This window comes from Nelumbo nucifera, chromosome 1, assembly GCF_055504915.1.
Source record: "Nelumbo nucifera cultivar China Antique chromosome 1, China Antique-T2T, whole genome shotgun sequence".
Taxonomy (NCBI): domain Eukaryota; kingdom Viridiplantae; phylum Streptophyta; class Magnoliopsida; order Proteales; family Nelumbonaceae; genus Nelumbo; species Nelumbo nucifera.
Window position 1 is genome coordinate 133207874 of NC_142649.1, and position 17568 is coordinate 133225441.

Here is a 17568-nt window from a genome sequence, read left to right on the forward strand (position 1 = left end):
AATGATATATAGTATATAATAGAATGTATTCACACGCATATTAATAAGATGCATCAATATAAATGATACTATAATAAGGTGTCCGCCTTGTCATTTTTGTTGCCTAGGCGGGTGGCTGCCATAAGTTGAGGCATTTGGGCAAGGTGACCAGCCAAGCTTGCCTCGGCAACGCCTTGACAACTATAATGTCAGTATCCATGGACCTCTTCAATTACCTTGGTTCTATAATTTATAGGATGGGCAAAATGGAAGGGTGCATCTGGATGGAGTCTTATAAGATATGTGAATACCACTTGGATAAAAAGAAAATTCTATGAAAAAGTTGTAAGGCCAACAATGCTGTATGGAGGAGAGTGTGAATGTTGGGCAGTCAAGAAACAGAAATGAAGTCGTTCGATGGAACCTAGGACTAGCTCCAATAGGCAATAAAATGAGAGAAAGCGGATGAAGATAGTTCAGCACGTGTATATAAGACCATCATTTTTTTTTGATCATCAGTATATAAGACCATCATCAACAGCACCTATAAAACTAAGTGATTTGTTACAAGTTGAAGATGCTAGAAGGGCTAGGGTCAGAACAAAAAGGGCATGGTTTGAAGCAAGGATCAAAATTTTGGCCCATATTGGCCAATGCGTATTTGTATCGGTGGGTCATCGATATGTGAAATACAAAGAGTTTCAGGGGGTAGCCAGGCCTTATACCGACCCCCCCCCCTGAACGTGTTTGAAAAAAAGAAAAAACTAAAAAAATAAAAGCACTCTCTTCAAAAGTTTGATATGCCCCATTCGATGTATTGGACTATATTGGTATTTTGGAACCCTTGTTTGAAGTTGTAAGAAATGATTTAAATGTTCACAATTTAACAATGGATATGGTACTTGTAGAGAAACTGATGTGGGCCCCACAGCTGTGGGGCCACTCTGTCCGTAGGGTAGAATATACCTAGTCTATCTGTTATGTTATTCTGTTATTCTAGTTCTGTTATTTACGTTTCAGTTTTTTATATTGTTAAGTGTTATGATGTAAACACCAAGGGCAGATATGTCCTTTCATGTAACTAGCATAACATATAAATATTAAATTGAAGTGGCGGCGGCAGATCATTCTGAATCCGTCCTTCCTTTCAAACCTGTGTTCTACTGTTCTCTCACTAATCTTTCTCCTCTTTCTTCTTCACTTTCTCTTCTGTTCGAACCTGAAATTCCTTAGTGCCCAAGACTGATAGCAGTCTTGATCATCTTCATGGTATCAGAGCCAGGTTAGGGTTTCTTATGTGAGTCTAATACCAGCCGGCCACATGAGAATCTCCTAGGACTAGAAGCTGAAAAGGTGGAGTTCGTAGACTGATTCTTGGAGATCGCCAGATGTGCTAGCAGCTATTGGAAGTTTTGTTATGGTTGCAGAGTATTGGTGGTCAGGAAGGATCAGAGAAGACTAGGGTTCAGGTAACCCTAGAAGGCAGCGAACAATTCTTTTCTTGTAAGTCATCTACTTTTCTAAGAAAAGATAGGTTGGACCCATCTGGAGAGGAAGGCTGAACCGTTCTAGGTTTTCATCTCTTTGATTCACTAGGGTTTTACAGCAAACCCTACTGTTCTGTTGTGATTAAAACCATACTGTTTTACACTTCGATTCAGGGTTTTACAGCAAACCCTACTGTTCTGCTGTGATTAAAACCCTACTGTTTTACACCGAACTGTCTTAGCCTTGTTTCTTTCTGCACTAGAGTTTGAAAGTGATCTTGCGGCAAGCCCTAGTGCTGGACTGAATCTTGTGATCTATCTAGAGCTGTCCTCAAGTTTATTGTTAGCATTGATCAGATTCTAGGGTTTCATATTAACCCTACTGCAAGTCTATCTATACAGTACTGATTAGATTGTGCAACTGAATTGATCACTTTAAGGACTGATTAAAACCCTAATTCTGCAAAGGCAAATCAGACCTCCTTCTAAGCTGTTGTTCAGAGTTTTTTGGGGTTTTCGAACTCTCTTAAAGGGGTTAGAGCTCTACGGACAGCCACTGTTGTGTTTGTTAGTTGATTTCAGATCAGAGTTATCCCAGTTTTGTGCACATACACTGTGAATACAGATCAGGCCTATACTGTTTTTGATTGTGATTGGTATTCCAAGTGCTGTTTTAAGACTTGACCGAGATGGAGTTTAAAAATCAGGTAGAAGGCAGCTTTGGGAGCATCAGTTATGGTAGTGTTTCTGAGATGGGTGGTCAGATTACAACCGTAAATTCAGGTACTCTAGCTTCAGCCTACCATGCCTCAGCTCCAGGTACTACTGAACCTTGTTGGGTAATAGATTCAGGTGCATCCGACCACATGACTAGCTTGCCTTCACTGTTTACCTCTTACCATTTGTCATCTAGTAGGGATAAAGTATCTATTGTTGATGTCTCCCTGGTTCCTATTTCTGGGAAGGGGGACATTAAGTTATCAGATACGATCTCCTTGTCTTCTGTCTTACATGTTCCTAAGCTTGATACTAACCTCCTTTCAGTCAGTAGTATTACCAAACACATGAACTGCTCAGTAACTTTCTTCCCTGACCGGTGTGTTTTTCAGGACCTGGAGACGAAGAAGGTGATTGGGACTGGCCGTGAGACGAATGGGATCTATCTGCTCGGGGAAAGTTCTTGTCGGTAAGAGTCAGTGGGTAAGAGGTCACTTGTTTCCCAGAGTGTGAGTTCGGTTATGCTTTGGCATAACCGATTGGGTCATTTGTCTTTTCGGTCCTTAAAAAGTCTGTTTCCTACTCTGTTTGAGTCTGTTGAGTTGTCCCAGTTGCAATGTGAAAGTTGTGAGTTTGCTAAACATTGTAGAAACTCTTATTCATTGAGTAATAAAAGGAGTAATTGTCCTTTTGATCTTGTGCATACGGATGTTTGGGGGCCATATCACATTCCTTCTATGGGTGGGTACAAATATTTTTTGTTATTTGTTGATGACCATACCCGGTTTTCTTGGGTTTATCTTATGCGTTCACGAGATGAGGTTCCTGCCCTGACCCAAAACTTTCACCAAATGATCCTAACCCAGTTTGATGTCAAGATTAAAGTTCTTAGATCTGATAATGCAAAGGAATACTTTGCTAAGTCATTGGCATCTTACCTTCTTACTCATGGGGTTATCCATCAGAGCTCTTGCCCTCATACACCTCAGCAGAATGGGGTTGCAGAAAGGAAGAATAGGCACATCTTGGAGGTGGCTAGAAGTCTTATGTTTACCTCCAATGTCCCTATTCGCTTCTGGGGTGATGCTATCCTCAGGGCGGTATATCTTATTAATCGGATTCCTTCCCGGGTTCTTGATTTGCGATCTCCTTTTTCCCTTCTATACCCACATGAGGAGTTGTTTTCTATTCCCCCTTAAAACATTCGGTTGTACCTGTTTTGTTCAGCTTCTCGGACCCCATCACTCCAAGTTTGAACCAAGGCCTCCAAATGCATTTTCCTTAGTTATGCACAAACTCAAAAGGGGTATTGCTGCTATGATCCTATCACAGGGAGGAAGTTCGTCTCCATGGATGTCACTTTCTTTGAGGAGACACCCTATTATCGTCGGGTTTCTTCTCAGGGGGAGAGAAGTGAGAGTAGGGGTTTAAGTCCTTGTCTTCAGGGGGAGAGCAGTGAGAGTGGGGTAGTTCTTTTACCTATTCCATTGGGTGATGGGAGCTGCAATGGTGAGGGTGGCCAGAGGGATAAGTAGTTGAGGGGGAGCTGTAATGGTGAGGGTGGTCAGAGGGATCAGGAGTTGAGGGTCTATCACAGGCGGTGCAGGCAGGTTGATCCCGATCATCAGCAGTCCAGGCCAGCTCCAATCTCATCTACGGCCCCGGGTCCAGACATTACAGTCCCAGGACCCACAAAGACTTCTTCTATTGTTGCCATTTCACCTCATACAGATGACCTTGATCTTCCGATTGCAGTCTGTAAAGGAAAACGACATTGTACCACATCTACAACCCACTGTATTTCCCATTTTTTATCCTATGATCGCTTATCTCCTACCTACAGGTCCTACCTTAGTTCCATTTCCAATGTCCCTATTCCAAGAACAGTACAAGAGGCCCTATCAGTCCTCGAGTGGAGAGGTGCAATGCAAGTTGAAATGGATGCCCTGTTGAAAAATAATACCTAGGAGCTAGTTGACTTGCCCAAAGGAAAGAAACCAGTTGGATGCAGATGGGTATTTATTGTGAAGCACAATGCGGATGGATCCATTGAGAAGTACAAAGCTCAACTAGTTGCAAAAGGGTTCACTCAAACTTATGGTATAGATTACTTGGAGACATTTGCCCCGGTAGCCAAGATGACCACCATTCGGGTTCTATTTTCTCTTGCAGCAAGCTACACTTGGCCTTTGTACCAAATGGATGTTAAAAATGCCTTCCTGAATGGGGACTTGCAGGAAGAGGTTTACATGCAGTTTCCTCCTGGATACTATGATACAGAGACAGTTAAGAAGGTCTGCCGGCTCAATAAGGCATTGTATAGTTTGAAGCAGTCACCTAGAGCTTGGTTCGACAAATTCAGACTAGCTCTTGGAAAGTTCGGTTATGTACAGGCCCAGTCAGATCATACACTGTTCATCAAGAGGGTGGAGTCTTCACTGACACTACTTGCAGTATATGTTGATGATATTGTGGTGACAGGAAATGACAGCCATGAGATTGAGTCCCTCAAACAGCTCCTTCATCAAGAGTTTGAGGTGAAAGATCTAGGTACTACGGTATTTTTTGGGCATTGAGGTTGCTAGATCTAAACAGGGGATCTTTGTCTCTCAGAGGAAATATGTTTTAGATCTGTTGACTGAAAATAGAAAGCTGGGTGTCAAACCTGCAGATACACCCATTGAACAGAACCACAGGATTAGTGCAGAGAGTGGGAAGCTGCTTGAAGGCAAAGTTATGTTCTAGCGGTTGGTAGGAAAGCTCCTATATCTCTGCCTCACTCGGCCAGATATTACTTATGCTGTTAGTGTTGTCAGCCAGTACATGCATTCTCCTAGAACCACACCTTCTTGCGGCAGAAAGAATTCTAGCCTATTTGAAGAGATGCCCGGGTAGGGGTATACTGTCCAAGAACAATAACCACATGAAGGTGGAGGTCTATACAGATGCCGATTGGGTTGGGAGTGTTGATGACAGACGGTCTACCTCAGGATATTGTGCCCTTGTGGGAGGGAACATTGTCTCCTGGAGAAGTAAGAAACAAAGTGTTGTCTCCCGGTCTAGTGCTGAAGCAGAATACAGGTCCATGGCCAACGGAGTGGCTGAAATCCTATGGCTAAGATCTCTACTTGAGGAGTTGGGTATTGAGTATGAGAAGCCTCTGATGCTGTATTGTGATAATCAAGCAGCCATTAATATAACACATAATCCAATGCAATATGACAGAACCAAACACATTGAAGTTGACCGACATTTTGTACGAGAGAGGGTCTCATCTCAAGAAATATGCCTCCTTTACATCACATCCAGTATGCAACTAGCAGATATCCTCACTAAAGCTGTATCAAGAAAGAAACTAGAAGCGGATCTATCCAAGTTGGGAATGATAAACATTTACTCCCAACTTGAGGGGGAGTGTAGAGAAACTGATGTGTGGGGCCACTCTGTCCGTAGGGTAGATAATACCTAGTCTATCTGTTATGTTATTCTGTTATTCTAGTTCTGTTATTTACGTTTCAGTTTTTTATATTGTTAAGTGTTATGATGTAAACACCAAGGGCAGATATGTCCTTTCATGTAACTAGCATAACATATAAATATTAAATTGAAGTGGCGGTGGCAGATCATTCTGAATCTGTCCTTCCTTTCAAACCTGTGTTCTACTGTTCTCTCACTAATCTTTCTCCTCTTTGTCCTTCACTTTCTCTTCTGTTCGAACCTGAAATTCCTTAGTGCCCAAGACTGATAGCAGTCTTGATCATCTTCAGTACTAAATAGAATTCATGTAGCCAACTCCATATAGTTGGGAGACAAGGCTTAGACAATGATGATGATGACCCATGATAGAAAGAACGGTGAATGGGTTTGCTTATGTGTTAGCAAAGCAACGGGTGGGAAGGAGTAATCTGTTCTGGGCTCAATTGTAATAGCTAATTTATACTATGGAGAGTTAAGAAAGTTTATCTCTCCTGCTCTTGTATTATTTTCATAATATTTTTAATGAAATCCTGTTATTGATCAAACAAAAAAAAAAAAAAAGAAAAAGACCCATGGAATATGGAAATATTAGGAAATATATAGACATTTTAAACCATGCTCAAATATGCTAATTTTGAATCTTATCTTTTCTAGTTTTTCTGTTAATCCATCTCAACATTCACATCTTTGCTATGCTCATTTTCTAGATTGTATCCATAGTTGTAAAGGCACTAAGGTGTGACTAGGTGATTAATAATGATATTTTTTATACAAACTTGGTTATTTTAGTTTTTTTAAAAAAAGGTAAGGAATAGATTTTATTACTAGAAGAGAAACAAAAGTATTACAAAATATATTCTCTTGTACACAAGATTCTGTACCCTGAGACTACGCATTAGTATATTTTCATCACAAAAATAGGTTACTGTGATAAAAAAACTGGTGTGACTCCTTTGAAGCTTTTGAGAATTGACAGCCAAGAATGGATTGTGACATGGGTTCTATTCACAATTACATCCTCTGAAGCCATCATTTGATAAATAAGTCAAGCATTTTACAACTTTCAGACATTTCAAATGATCACAGCAGGAATGATCTCCCATATGGTTCACCCCTTTCTATTTTAGACCAGTCAGGTACTCAGGTTCCAGCCCCTTGAAGATTTAACAGTGTTGCTGGGAGACACCCATTGATCCCAAATTTTTTTTGATCATTGACAGTAACTTTTATTAAAAATATTAAAGAGAGATACAATATAAAGGGAGAGGTAAAACACTTAACCCTCCCTAACAATAAGGATCATATTACAACACAGCCCAAAAAAGATTTGCTCTTCCCACCCCTTGTTTGACCAAAAAATCTGCCACAGAATTGGCACACCTCTTGGCCCATTGAACCTGAATTTGCATGTTTTGGGTAATCTGGTTAATTTTCTTTAATTCATTTGAGAACTTCCACAAACTAGACTCTTTCTCCTGCAACCAGTTAACTGCCAGCCTTGAATCTCCTTCCACCAACAGGTTTCTGATGTTCAATTGCTTGGCTCTTTTGATCCCTTCCAATGCTGCCAAGATTTCAGCCTTCAATGAATCCCCTGTTAGACAGTTTTGTATGCCCTTAGCTTCAATCCGATTTGATGTACTTTTGACATTTAGTGTAAATAAATAAAGTGCATGTTTGATTCATGTTGTTTGGTATAATTCTGTGTAAGACCCTAAAACTAGACACTTATAGAGACTCGTGTTAGTTTTAAATGTTCACAGCCGTTGGATAAGTCTGGGGAGATTTATCCTACCAAGGCTGATATTGGTGTGCCACCAAGTGTTGGGATGGCCTGTCTCGGCCACCAGGGTAAGACCCAAGGTACATGCAGTATGAGATTACTCGAATCCTTGAACTGGACCAGATTTTCAATGTTGCCTTGGACCTTGGAGACAGATGGGCAAAACTGGAAAGTTACATTTGACCCCTAGACTCGATTATGACACTTCACTAGGTGTCGGATCGGGCTGTCTTTGATATGCCAATCAGTGAGATCCTTAGCGGGGATCAAAACCTGGGTATGTTGGGACAGTCTGAGAATTCATCTGAGTGGGTGATCATAGTGACAGGATCAGCCCCTTTGTCGGACAAAGGTAATGATCGGGAATGCACTTTCTCTGATGGAAACCAAACTACCGGCAGTTGATTTCAATCGTTGGAATTTTGTTTTGCAAAATTTATATATGATATATTTATATACGGTTTCAAAGTGTTTGCAAATTGTTTTAATTCCCGAGATCCATGTGAGTAGAGAGTGCAGCACTGTTCCTTGCAGCCGAGGGAGAGGTCCTCTCTTGTCGGGCAGTGCTTGATCATTAAGGGCTGAGAGGTTAAGTATAAGACCATTTAGGATAGTACCTGATGGGCTAATTTTGCACCTGCCCACAGTCCTTGGGTTTTTATAAGATGGCTTGGCCCAGGGACCACTTAATGTAAGTGTTGGGCCCATGAGCCCATGTGATGGGCTCAGGGGTTCACTAAGCTTTTCAGTGAATTTGGTTGGGCCTTGTAATAAAGGTTGGGCCGAACCCATGTGGCTGGTGTGTAGATCAATGCTTGGGTCCCACGCCATACAAAGAAGCCCAACTGGGCAGCAGATTGGAAACTAGTTAAGCACTGAACATTTAATGGGCCAAAAGCCCATTTCGAGCTGGGCTGATGTGATCACCCATCTATGGGGCGGATCTGAGATTAATGCTAGCAAAAGGATTGGGCCTTTAACCTTATCCACTCTGGGAGACCAGATTTGAATCTGGTAAACTCCTGATAAGATTAGGAGTAAGCTAACTTAATCTGCAGATAGGATTAAGATCATCCCCTATCCAAATACTGATTTGGATTGGGATAACTCCTAATTAGGAGGTTTCTTAATCAAGAAGAAAAGAGGAGAAACCCTAAGAAAAAAAAAAGAGAAAAACATTAGATTTCGAATAGGGGGTTTTGAGTAAGCAAGAAAGCATCCTGCGAACTGAGATTAGATCTCATTCACACTCCAGAGAGAAGAGAAGCAATTCGGCCATCTTCGTCCCAGGAGTTCTCCTCCAGCCACCACCACTCTTTCTGACAAGATTCGATCTTTGAAGAAGAAAGAAGTCAAGAAATCAGTTCTTGACATCAGTCTTGCAGAAAAGACTGAAAAAGATTTGGTGCTCAGAGTTTCCAGAGGATTCTTGAGAAGGATCCAATGTGTAGGACGCACTCTGCTGGTTCCGTTCCACATACAATTGTGTCATCTTCAACAGGAGCGGATCTTGGTGTCCTCTTTGGGCGTGAACACCAACTTTGGGAGATACTGCTTCTCTGGATCAGGTATAATCCTCCCTTTTTCTTTTTGGTTCAGATCTGGTTCGATTATGGTTCAAGTAGGATTCTTGAATATTGTATTCTAAATTTGGGGAATGTGATTCCCAGTTGGAAGAAGGTAGGGAAATTTTTGAAATTCGCCCACCCATTCCGCAATCTTTTTGGCGTCCATTAGATGGATCCTACCATTCTTTCATCCCCCCAGCCTATAGGTGCTGAGAACATGGCAATAATCTGACCTTCTTCATCCTGAAACATTCCACCCATTGATCCCAAAATGTCTTGTAAATCTGATTCACAGTGCATATGAGAAATTACAATGCTGAAGTAGGTAATCAGCAGTTTCCACTTCTTGCTGACAGTGAACACAGTCTGCCGAATCAATTATCAATAAAGAAAAAAAGTCTATTGAATCCAAATTAATCTTCATCCTGCACAGCCTGCTCCTTGTCAAACACTTGTCAAAGACATCCTATGTTACCATACAAACCACCTTTGACGGAATTTGAGGAAGCCAAACCTTTGAACTTGGGAGAAGATCCTCTTGTTCTCTTGACTTACATTAGGTTTTTCTTTTTTAATCACAGAGTACCATGATTTCTTCCATCTCCCAGTTGTTTAAATTTCTTCTAAGAACATGATTCTATACCAATTGATCATTTAACATCTGAAAACAAAATATGCTACCAAAGAGTTTCTGTCCCTAGCAGCCAAGAAAAGGGCTGGAAACAATTCCATAACTAAAATCTATCAGCAGACCAGGCATCTGTTCAGAAATTGTTATAGCTTCTCTCCACTTTTTTCCAAAGGTCACAGCCATATGACTTCCTAGCCTGCCACAATGCCAATTCTTGACCTGTATTTGGTTACTATGGTTTGTTTCCATAAACTGTCTGGTTGTTCATTGAAGTGCCAAAACTATTTCCCTAATAGGGCTTCATTTACCAATCTCTCACACATAGTCCATCCCAACTTTTCAGGAGAGCACACCTTGTTCCAATTTACCAGATGTATTTTATCTTCCTCCAGATTTTCCACAGAAAAATCTATCTTCCTTTCTAGCTATGTTGCCACTTGAGATGGAAGTGGGAAGAGGGATAAAAAATAAGTAGTAGGGAGTGCAAAGGGAACACTATTCAACAATGTGATTTTTCCGTCATTTGATAGGTATCTCAATTTCTATGATGTCAATCTCTTATCAAACCTTTCCAATATAGGACCCCTCATAGCCTTGGAGATATTTCTTTAACCTAAGGGCAAGCAAATATTTTACAGGCAACTTACCTACTTTACAACCTAGAATTTCTGCTAGAGACTCTATTCCTTGTGCATCACCCACTGTTAGGCTAAGCAGCAAGTCAAGGTAAATTGCTGTCAGCTTGTTCATAGGAATACATTTTAGTATAAGCTTTCATTTTCTGTACATATCAGCTTCCTTCACCAACTACCTGATTTCTTATGAATCATAAAAATGTCAACCACCTAATTTCAAGTACCTGTGACATGCAGACTATATGGTATGGTGGACTGTGGTGAACGGCATAAGCACATCCAGGAAAGAGCTATGCTACTAGTGGAGCAAGTTAAAGTGAGCAAAGGAAGCCCACTGGTTACCTGCCTTCTGGAAGGTCCAAGTGGCAGGTAAATCTTCCTGCTTTATTTAACTTTGTTTGTTGCCACTATTCTAATACTTTTATTTGAACAGTGGCAAGACTGCAATGGCAGCAACTATCGGCATTACAAGTGATTTTCCCTATGTCAAGATAGTAAGCTCTTTCTTGTTTTGAATATTTATTTAATTTCCTTGATGCCCACTCTTTTTCCATTCTTTTTTTTCCTTACTTGATATCTCTGTATGAGGGCAGATCTCAGCAGAAACAATGATTGGTCTTAGTGAAAGCAGTAAATGTGCACAGATTGTCAAGGTCTGTAACATTGATCCTTGATTTTCCATACCTTCTTCAATGATCTATTGGAAATTTCTGAGTCATCTAAACAAAAAGAATGATTTGTGCTGATCTTCTTGGATCAATTTATTCTTGTAATTTCAGAAGAGATTTTATGTAGTCTGCTTGGTTATGTTATCTTGGATTTATCTGTCTCAGTGGTTGGCCTTTAAACTTGTATGAAAGAAGCCTAAAACTCATCTCTGATCACATATCCTTCCCAGGTATTTGAGGATGCATACAAATCACCATTGAGCATCATCATCCTTGATGACATTGAAAGGTAACTCCTGATGATTTAAATTCTTTTGACTTTTCATAAACTTCTGTTTTTCTTTTCATTCTTTTTTTTTTTTTATTCTGTGTTATTTCTTTTGTGTTCAATGGTTGTTTCAATAACTGATGCAGGTTACTGGAGTACGTTCCAATTGGACCCCGTTTTTCAAATTTGATTTCTCAGACATTGTTGGTCCTCCTCAAACGACTCCCTCCAAAGGTTTTTCTTTATGTCTCCTTTCTTTGTTTTCAATCCTAGAGATAATTAAAAAAATAATTATATGAATTGGTCCAAACTCCAAGGTTCATGGTGGTGTGGGTGTCAACTGGCAAGTGCTACTATGCTATAGTAGTGCACAGTGTCCCTTGGTTCCAACACCTTAGGAACACTCTGGGAAGTCCAGGTGGCAGTGAAGATTCCTCTAATGCATGCACCTTGTAAACACTGGAAATGGACTGTGTACAAATAAAGGGGCCATTTACAATACAGTTATCCCCCACCCAAGATAAAAGGAAAAGGCAAAATGTATACACAACAATAACAACAATAAAAACAACATAGAAAGGGGAGGAAGTTTTTTTTTATTGTTGAGAAAAGGTAAATTCTATCATTTTTTTTAGAAGGGTAAAATACTTTTCTCACTTCCACAGGTTTATGATTATGATGATATTTTAGTGAAGTGCAAATTTCTGTTGTGGATGCTAATTGGTTCAAACCAGTGTTGACCATGGTTGCACTTGGCAGATACATTTTTGAATTTTTTTTCTTCTCTCTTTTGCAAAGAAAATGAAAAAATCTTTGTGAATTTTGTTCTTGTTTATTTCATTCATTTAGCTTATTAACTCTAAATGTTCAAAATTATTCATGTAGTTCTGAGTGCAGAGCTAGATCCATCTACCCATTGTTGATCTCTGAATGAAAATCAGAAACCAATAAAATCTTTTGCTTGTAGAAGGATATCAAGTTCTAATTTGATCTTGTATGTCATATTACCCAATAAAGCCGCACTTGATCAGGATACCTATACTTTGTTTGGGAATAGGTGCTAGTTTGGGTGCTTTTGTTTATTGAGTTGGATGACATAATATCTGGTCCAATTCCCTGGAAGCTTTAATTCATTCTTATTTTTCTGAAAATCATGTTTCCCATTCTATGCTATCTATGGCCTTATCTTCCAAAACTGTTAAAAAAGGTAAATTCAATTTTGGAACAAGTGTCTGATTTTTTTTAATTCTTGTTTTTCTGTCAGGGAAAAAACTTGTTGGTGATTGGTACAACTAGTGAGTCAGCTTTCCTGGATTCACTTGGTATCTGTGATGCTTTCTCTGTTACTTATCATGTCCCACAATTGAAAACTGAAGATGCCAGAAAGGTAAATCACTACCTAACCCTCAACCCACTTAATTCAAATTACAACTCAATCATCCAACTCAGGACAGGAATAATTCCCAAAGTACATTTGAGCTCTGCTAGTCCACTGTTTAGCTGGTCCATCAGCAATACAGTTGCTTGATGTTCAAATCCACATGAATGTTGCTCTCAGTTCTGTAACAAAATGCTTGATTTCTCTCATTATGTGTCTATATTAACATGGTTCCTCACTAATTTGGATCTTTTACACTTACGCCTTGCACTAAGGCGTATATTAACCATTGAAAAGAACCGATGATGTCTGGCTGAAGGTTTGGGTTCTTCTAGGAGTTGAATCGTCACGATGGAGAAGTTACTCCAAGGAAGAAGACGATGCTAGCTGGAAGGTTCCTGATTACGAAAGTTAACAGCTCAATATAGGGCTGTCAATGGGCTGGGTCCGACCCGATGGACCCGAACCAATTGGGTCGGTTCTGGTTCTGGGAATTGGAACCGACGGGCAGTTTTGTGTCCCGATTACTATCGGTTCGGAACCGGTTCCACCTAGTCCCAAATAGGGCTGCAAATAAGTCGGATCCGATCCGATCCGAATCTGATACCGTTTCGTTAAGAGGCGGATTCGGATCTCTCCTGATCCATAACAAAACGGATTGGATTGGAAAAGCCGATCCATTAAGTTAATGGATCGAATTCGGATATTGACGGATCCGGGCCGTTGAGACCCGATCCGATCCGTTAGTTATGAAATATTATATACTATATATTATTTGCATATATAATATATGTATGTTCTATATATTATTTATATAATTACATATTATATATTTTATATTTACTATATTATTGTATTATATAAATAATATAATATATTATTTATATTATTTACATTACAAAAAATAAATATAATTCTAATCGAATTGGATATCCAATAATATATTCGATCATGCTTTTGAAAATCCAACGGATCCTTATTGGATTCGGATCAATTGAATTTTCTTAACGGATTGGATCGGATATTTGCAGCCCTAGTCCCGAATCGATTCAGATCTGACCCTATATATATATAAAATAAATAAATTATATATATACATAATATTATATAACATTTAATATATATTAAACATAAATATTTGTTTATTATTTATTATAATCGGGTCTGTCGGGCCAATCCAATTGTCCCAAGAATCGATCCATTCAGTTCCGGGTTCAAAAATTACAGACCCTATCGGGTCGAGTTCTGGGTCTGTGTCCTCAACATTTCATGTTGGGTCGGTTCCGACCTAGACCCGACCCGTTGATAGTCCTAGCTTAATAGTATCGGGAATTGGAGTTCGTGTGAGGGGTAATCAGACTTGTGCAGAGGCCATTAAGGACGAAGCCACACCATCTATTACGATGGGCCCACATTTCATATTTAATCAAATGAGGCCTGATCTGGCTATGGCCTTGGAAGATGAATCGATTTTGGGTCTTGGTTGAGCTGGTGGAGTCAGCCCAAGAGATTATCAAGCAATCTGTGCGTGGGAGCCTTCACTTGTCTCGACAGGAGAAATTAACCCCCTTCATTCTTCTTTAGGTAAGAGAATTGATGGCGTTAAGCTCGCAGTCGTAGAAGATTTTCTTCGTTTTCCGGAGGGTGGTATTAAGGTGTGTGGTGCAAATGCTCCGATGACTTTTGTAGAGAAGGGCTCTTGCATAAAGTCCTCACCTCATGCATTAGGAAAGGAGTGCAGTGAATAGGAATTTAAGGTCGATCTGCATATCGGGAGGAAGGGAGGTTGTTCCAGAAAAAGGGAAGGTGGCAAGAGAAAGGTGCTAGGATTGATTAAATCAAAGCTGAAAAGAAGTGAATGGGTAAGGAGTTTTTCGACTGAGGCTAGAAAAAGGAAGGAAGAGAAGTGGATTTGGGTGATTGCAAACTTTGATAAAAATGGTTGGAAAAGAATCTTTGATGGTTTAGGGAAGGTTCTTGACGAATCTTCTTTGTCTCAGCCTTCGGAGGTGCTAGTACCCAAGGTTCAAAATTTTGATACGTATCATATTGGGGGCTTCCCGGTATGCCCCTACAGGAAACCGACCCCTTTGAACCAGGTTAAAAAAAACTAAAAATAAAATAGGGGAGGGAGCCTCGACACAGTCTGATACACCCCTACTGGCATATTAGGTTGTATTAATATATTTTTAACCCTGCTAGTACCTGTTGAAACTGAGAGGCCAAAAGGGGAAGAGGAGACGGGCTCGGATAGGAATCTTTATGCTGATGTTCAGTCGGAAATTGAATGTAAGGAGGAAGGGAAAAATGGTTCAGGTGATGAGGAGACCACCAAAGAACAAGTTGAAAGCAATGCTTCTCGCTTTGAGGAGGTGAAGATCGGAAAGTTGGGTGTCAATTTGGGTAGAAGGGGCAACACTAAAGAGGAGGGGGAACAAACCAGTCTCAGTCTTCTTCCTCCCTGATGCCGAAAGAGCAATAGGAAAATAATTCAAGCGGAGGCTATTCTGAATCTGTGATGAGACAGATGATTCAAAATGATAACAGTTATGTAGGGGAATCAGGTGGGGGGGCCCTCCAAAAAATAGTGGACAGAGAGGTTACAATTGTGAAAGGCCTAGGTCTGTTTTATTGGGGTGGTGAGGAGTTTGCTAGAATGGATTTTAAGGAGTTTGAAAGGAAAAGAAAGGAAGAGAAGTCCAAGAAAGATGCCCGTCCGAAAATAGACAAGATATGGGATGAAGACAAGTCAATCCGAGAAGACATGTCCACAGAGGTTTTCTGAAGTCAAGGTTGCGGCTAGCCAGGGCTTATGTTTTTCTATTTTCTTGATGGGTTGTTGGGCTATGTTTTTTGGGGTTTTTTCCTGGCTCTTAGTTTGGAATTGTTTGGGCATTCCTTTTTGTTATCAAGTTATGCGGGTTTGGGGTCTCAAAGGGTCTATGAGTCTTGCTTTTCTTCTTTTGGTGATATCTTATCACCTCCTTGATGTATCTCTTATATTTTTGATAAATTTTTTATCTTTATTCTTCAAAAAAAAAAAGAAGGCATTTGTGCTCACTTAATTTCAACTCTCAAACATGAGAGTAGATGGGTATGACACAGGGAGAATTTTGACCATCAGACCGCCCTGGTGAATTTTTGTTGGTTAGCTTATGCCTTAGTTCAAGGCATTATTAAGCCAACCAACAACAATCCTTGAATCCCATCCTACTACCAGGCTATTGAAATGTTGATCCCTTGTCATTCTTAATCCTTGAATGACTGCTTGTAATTCTTCTCTTATCGAGTCTCCAACACCAATAAGTCCTGAGAATTTATTATGCCATCTAGTGTCTAAACCCTTGATGCCAGACTTCCCAGAGTTAACATTAGCTGCACTTATCGTAACCAGTGATTTAAAAGGCGCGCCTACAGGTAGGGTGCATTTTAGGGTATGCACCTCGTCTAGGTCCTAGGTGCAGCACTTTCAAAAGGCACATGCCTGGTGTGTCTTGCACTTCAGCCCATCCTGCACCGTGGACTGGTTTGGTCTTGCCTTGAGGGACTTGGGTACAAAGGCTGCTCATAGAATCAAGAATGCATAATGTTCAACATCACATTAACTATTTGAAGTAATGACATTGGGGGAAAAATAAAGAGGTTGAGAGTTTTACATGCTGTTTTTTGATAAGTAATAAAGTGATTTATTAAGAATAATTAATATGAGCCAGCATAAGGTACATGATAGAGTTCCCATAGAGAGGCATGAGATTCTGCCTCAGAAACAAAGCAAAATTACAACTGGGTAATAGAGGATCCAAAATTACAAGTAAACACGTTTTTATCTCACCAAACATATTTTCCAGGAGACTCCACCAAATGACTCGCCTTCTTACATTTGGAGGATCCAAATCTCTCGTGGAGGGTACAAACATTTCCTTTGGAGAGCACACATTTCTCGTGGAGGACCCAATACCCTCATTGAGGACAAATCCTCACCAGAAAATATCCTAATGTATACCTTTATAGAGGTACAAGAACCCTTCTTTTCTTGTACAACAAGAAAACCCTCAAAAAGGTAGTATTACATTTCAAATAGGAAATCTTCTAAAAAGGGCAAATACAACTTGCCCTGGAATTCAACGCGCAATCTTAACAACACACACACACTAGGGGAAGTAATAGTTTTCTGGATGTTTTTTTTTTTTCTGGAAAATGATAGAAATTTTATTAGAACAGAACTAAATATCACATGATTACAGAGTACATCCAGCAGAGACGGGAGATGCAGCCCCAGCCAGAAAGACAGATTACAACTTAGCCCAGAATAATTCAGACCTATGCACCCCTTGTTTTGCAAAGAAATTAGTTATCACCTTAGCTGACCGTCAGCCTTTCCCATTGGACTGAAATTGTCATATCTCTGACCAGCCACTTAAATCTTTTCATATATTCTTTGTATTTCCAAATTACAGTTTCAGGTTCCTTCATCCACCCTATTACCAGTTTAAAGTCACCTTCAACTAACAGTCTTTCATAATTGTTTTTTGGATGTTGCATAATTTGTTTTTTAAACATATGTAGGTGGCTAACTATACACTGATATGAATGCTATGTAAATATATTTGTCTTCTAAATGAGGAGATTAGTGCTCTTCTTCAGAGTTGGTCTTATTTTGACATTTTGGAATAAGCTCATCATGTATGATGTATCTATAGTCTAGTGAAAGATTATTCATTACATTTGATATTAGGATAGAGTTGGATTGCATTACCATAACTGATGACCGATAAATTCATAATCTTGAGGGCAATCCTTTGCCTTCCTCACATTTGGGGTTAGATGCTTAAAATCTCTATCGATGTGCCTCAGTGCCTGTAGAGCAAACATGTTGTGTTTCTACGTCTGAGTTTGTTGTCTCCATTTTCTCATATTATTAGACAAGGAACATCATATTCTATTAAAAATGACTAGAATCTCCATGTTTTTTTTGGC

General features: G+C 39.8%; 1 protein-coding gene across 1 annotated transcript in view; it reads left to right on the forward strand.

The window, feature by feature from the left end:
* The window catches only part of LOC104608226 (vesicle-fusing ATPase-like), a 34181-nt gene that overhangs the window by 13120 nt on the left and 3493 nt on the right, over positions 1-17568 (forward strand). The window contains exons 14-19 of the mRNA XM_010274151.3: positions 10515-10646; positions 10711-10771; positions 10871-10930; positions 11176-11234; positions 11360-11447; positions 12478-12600. Coding sequence (XP_010272453.1) covers positions 10515-10646; positions 10711-10771; positions 10871-10930; positions 11176-11234; positions 11360-11447; positions 12478-12600 — 523 coding nt within the window. The remainder of the gene's footprint in view (positions 1-10514; positions 10647-10710; positions 10772-10870; positions 10931-11175; positions 11235-11359; positions 11448-12477; positions 12601-17568) is intronic.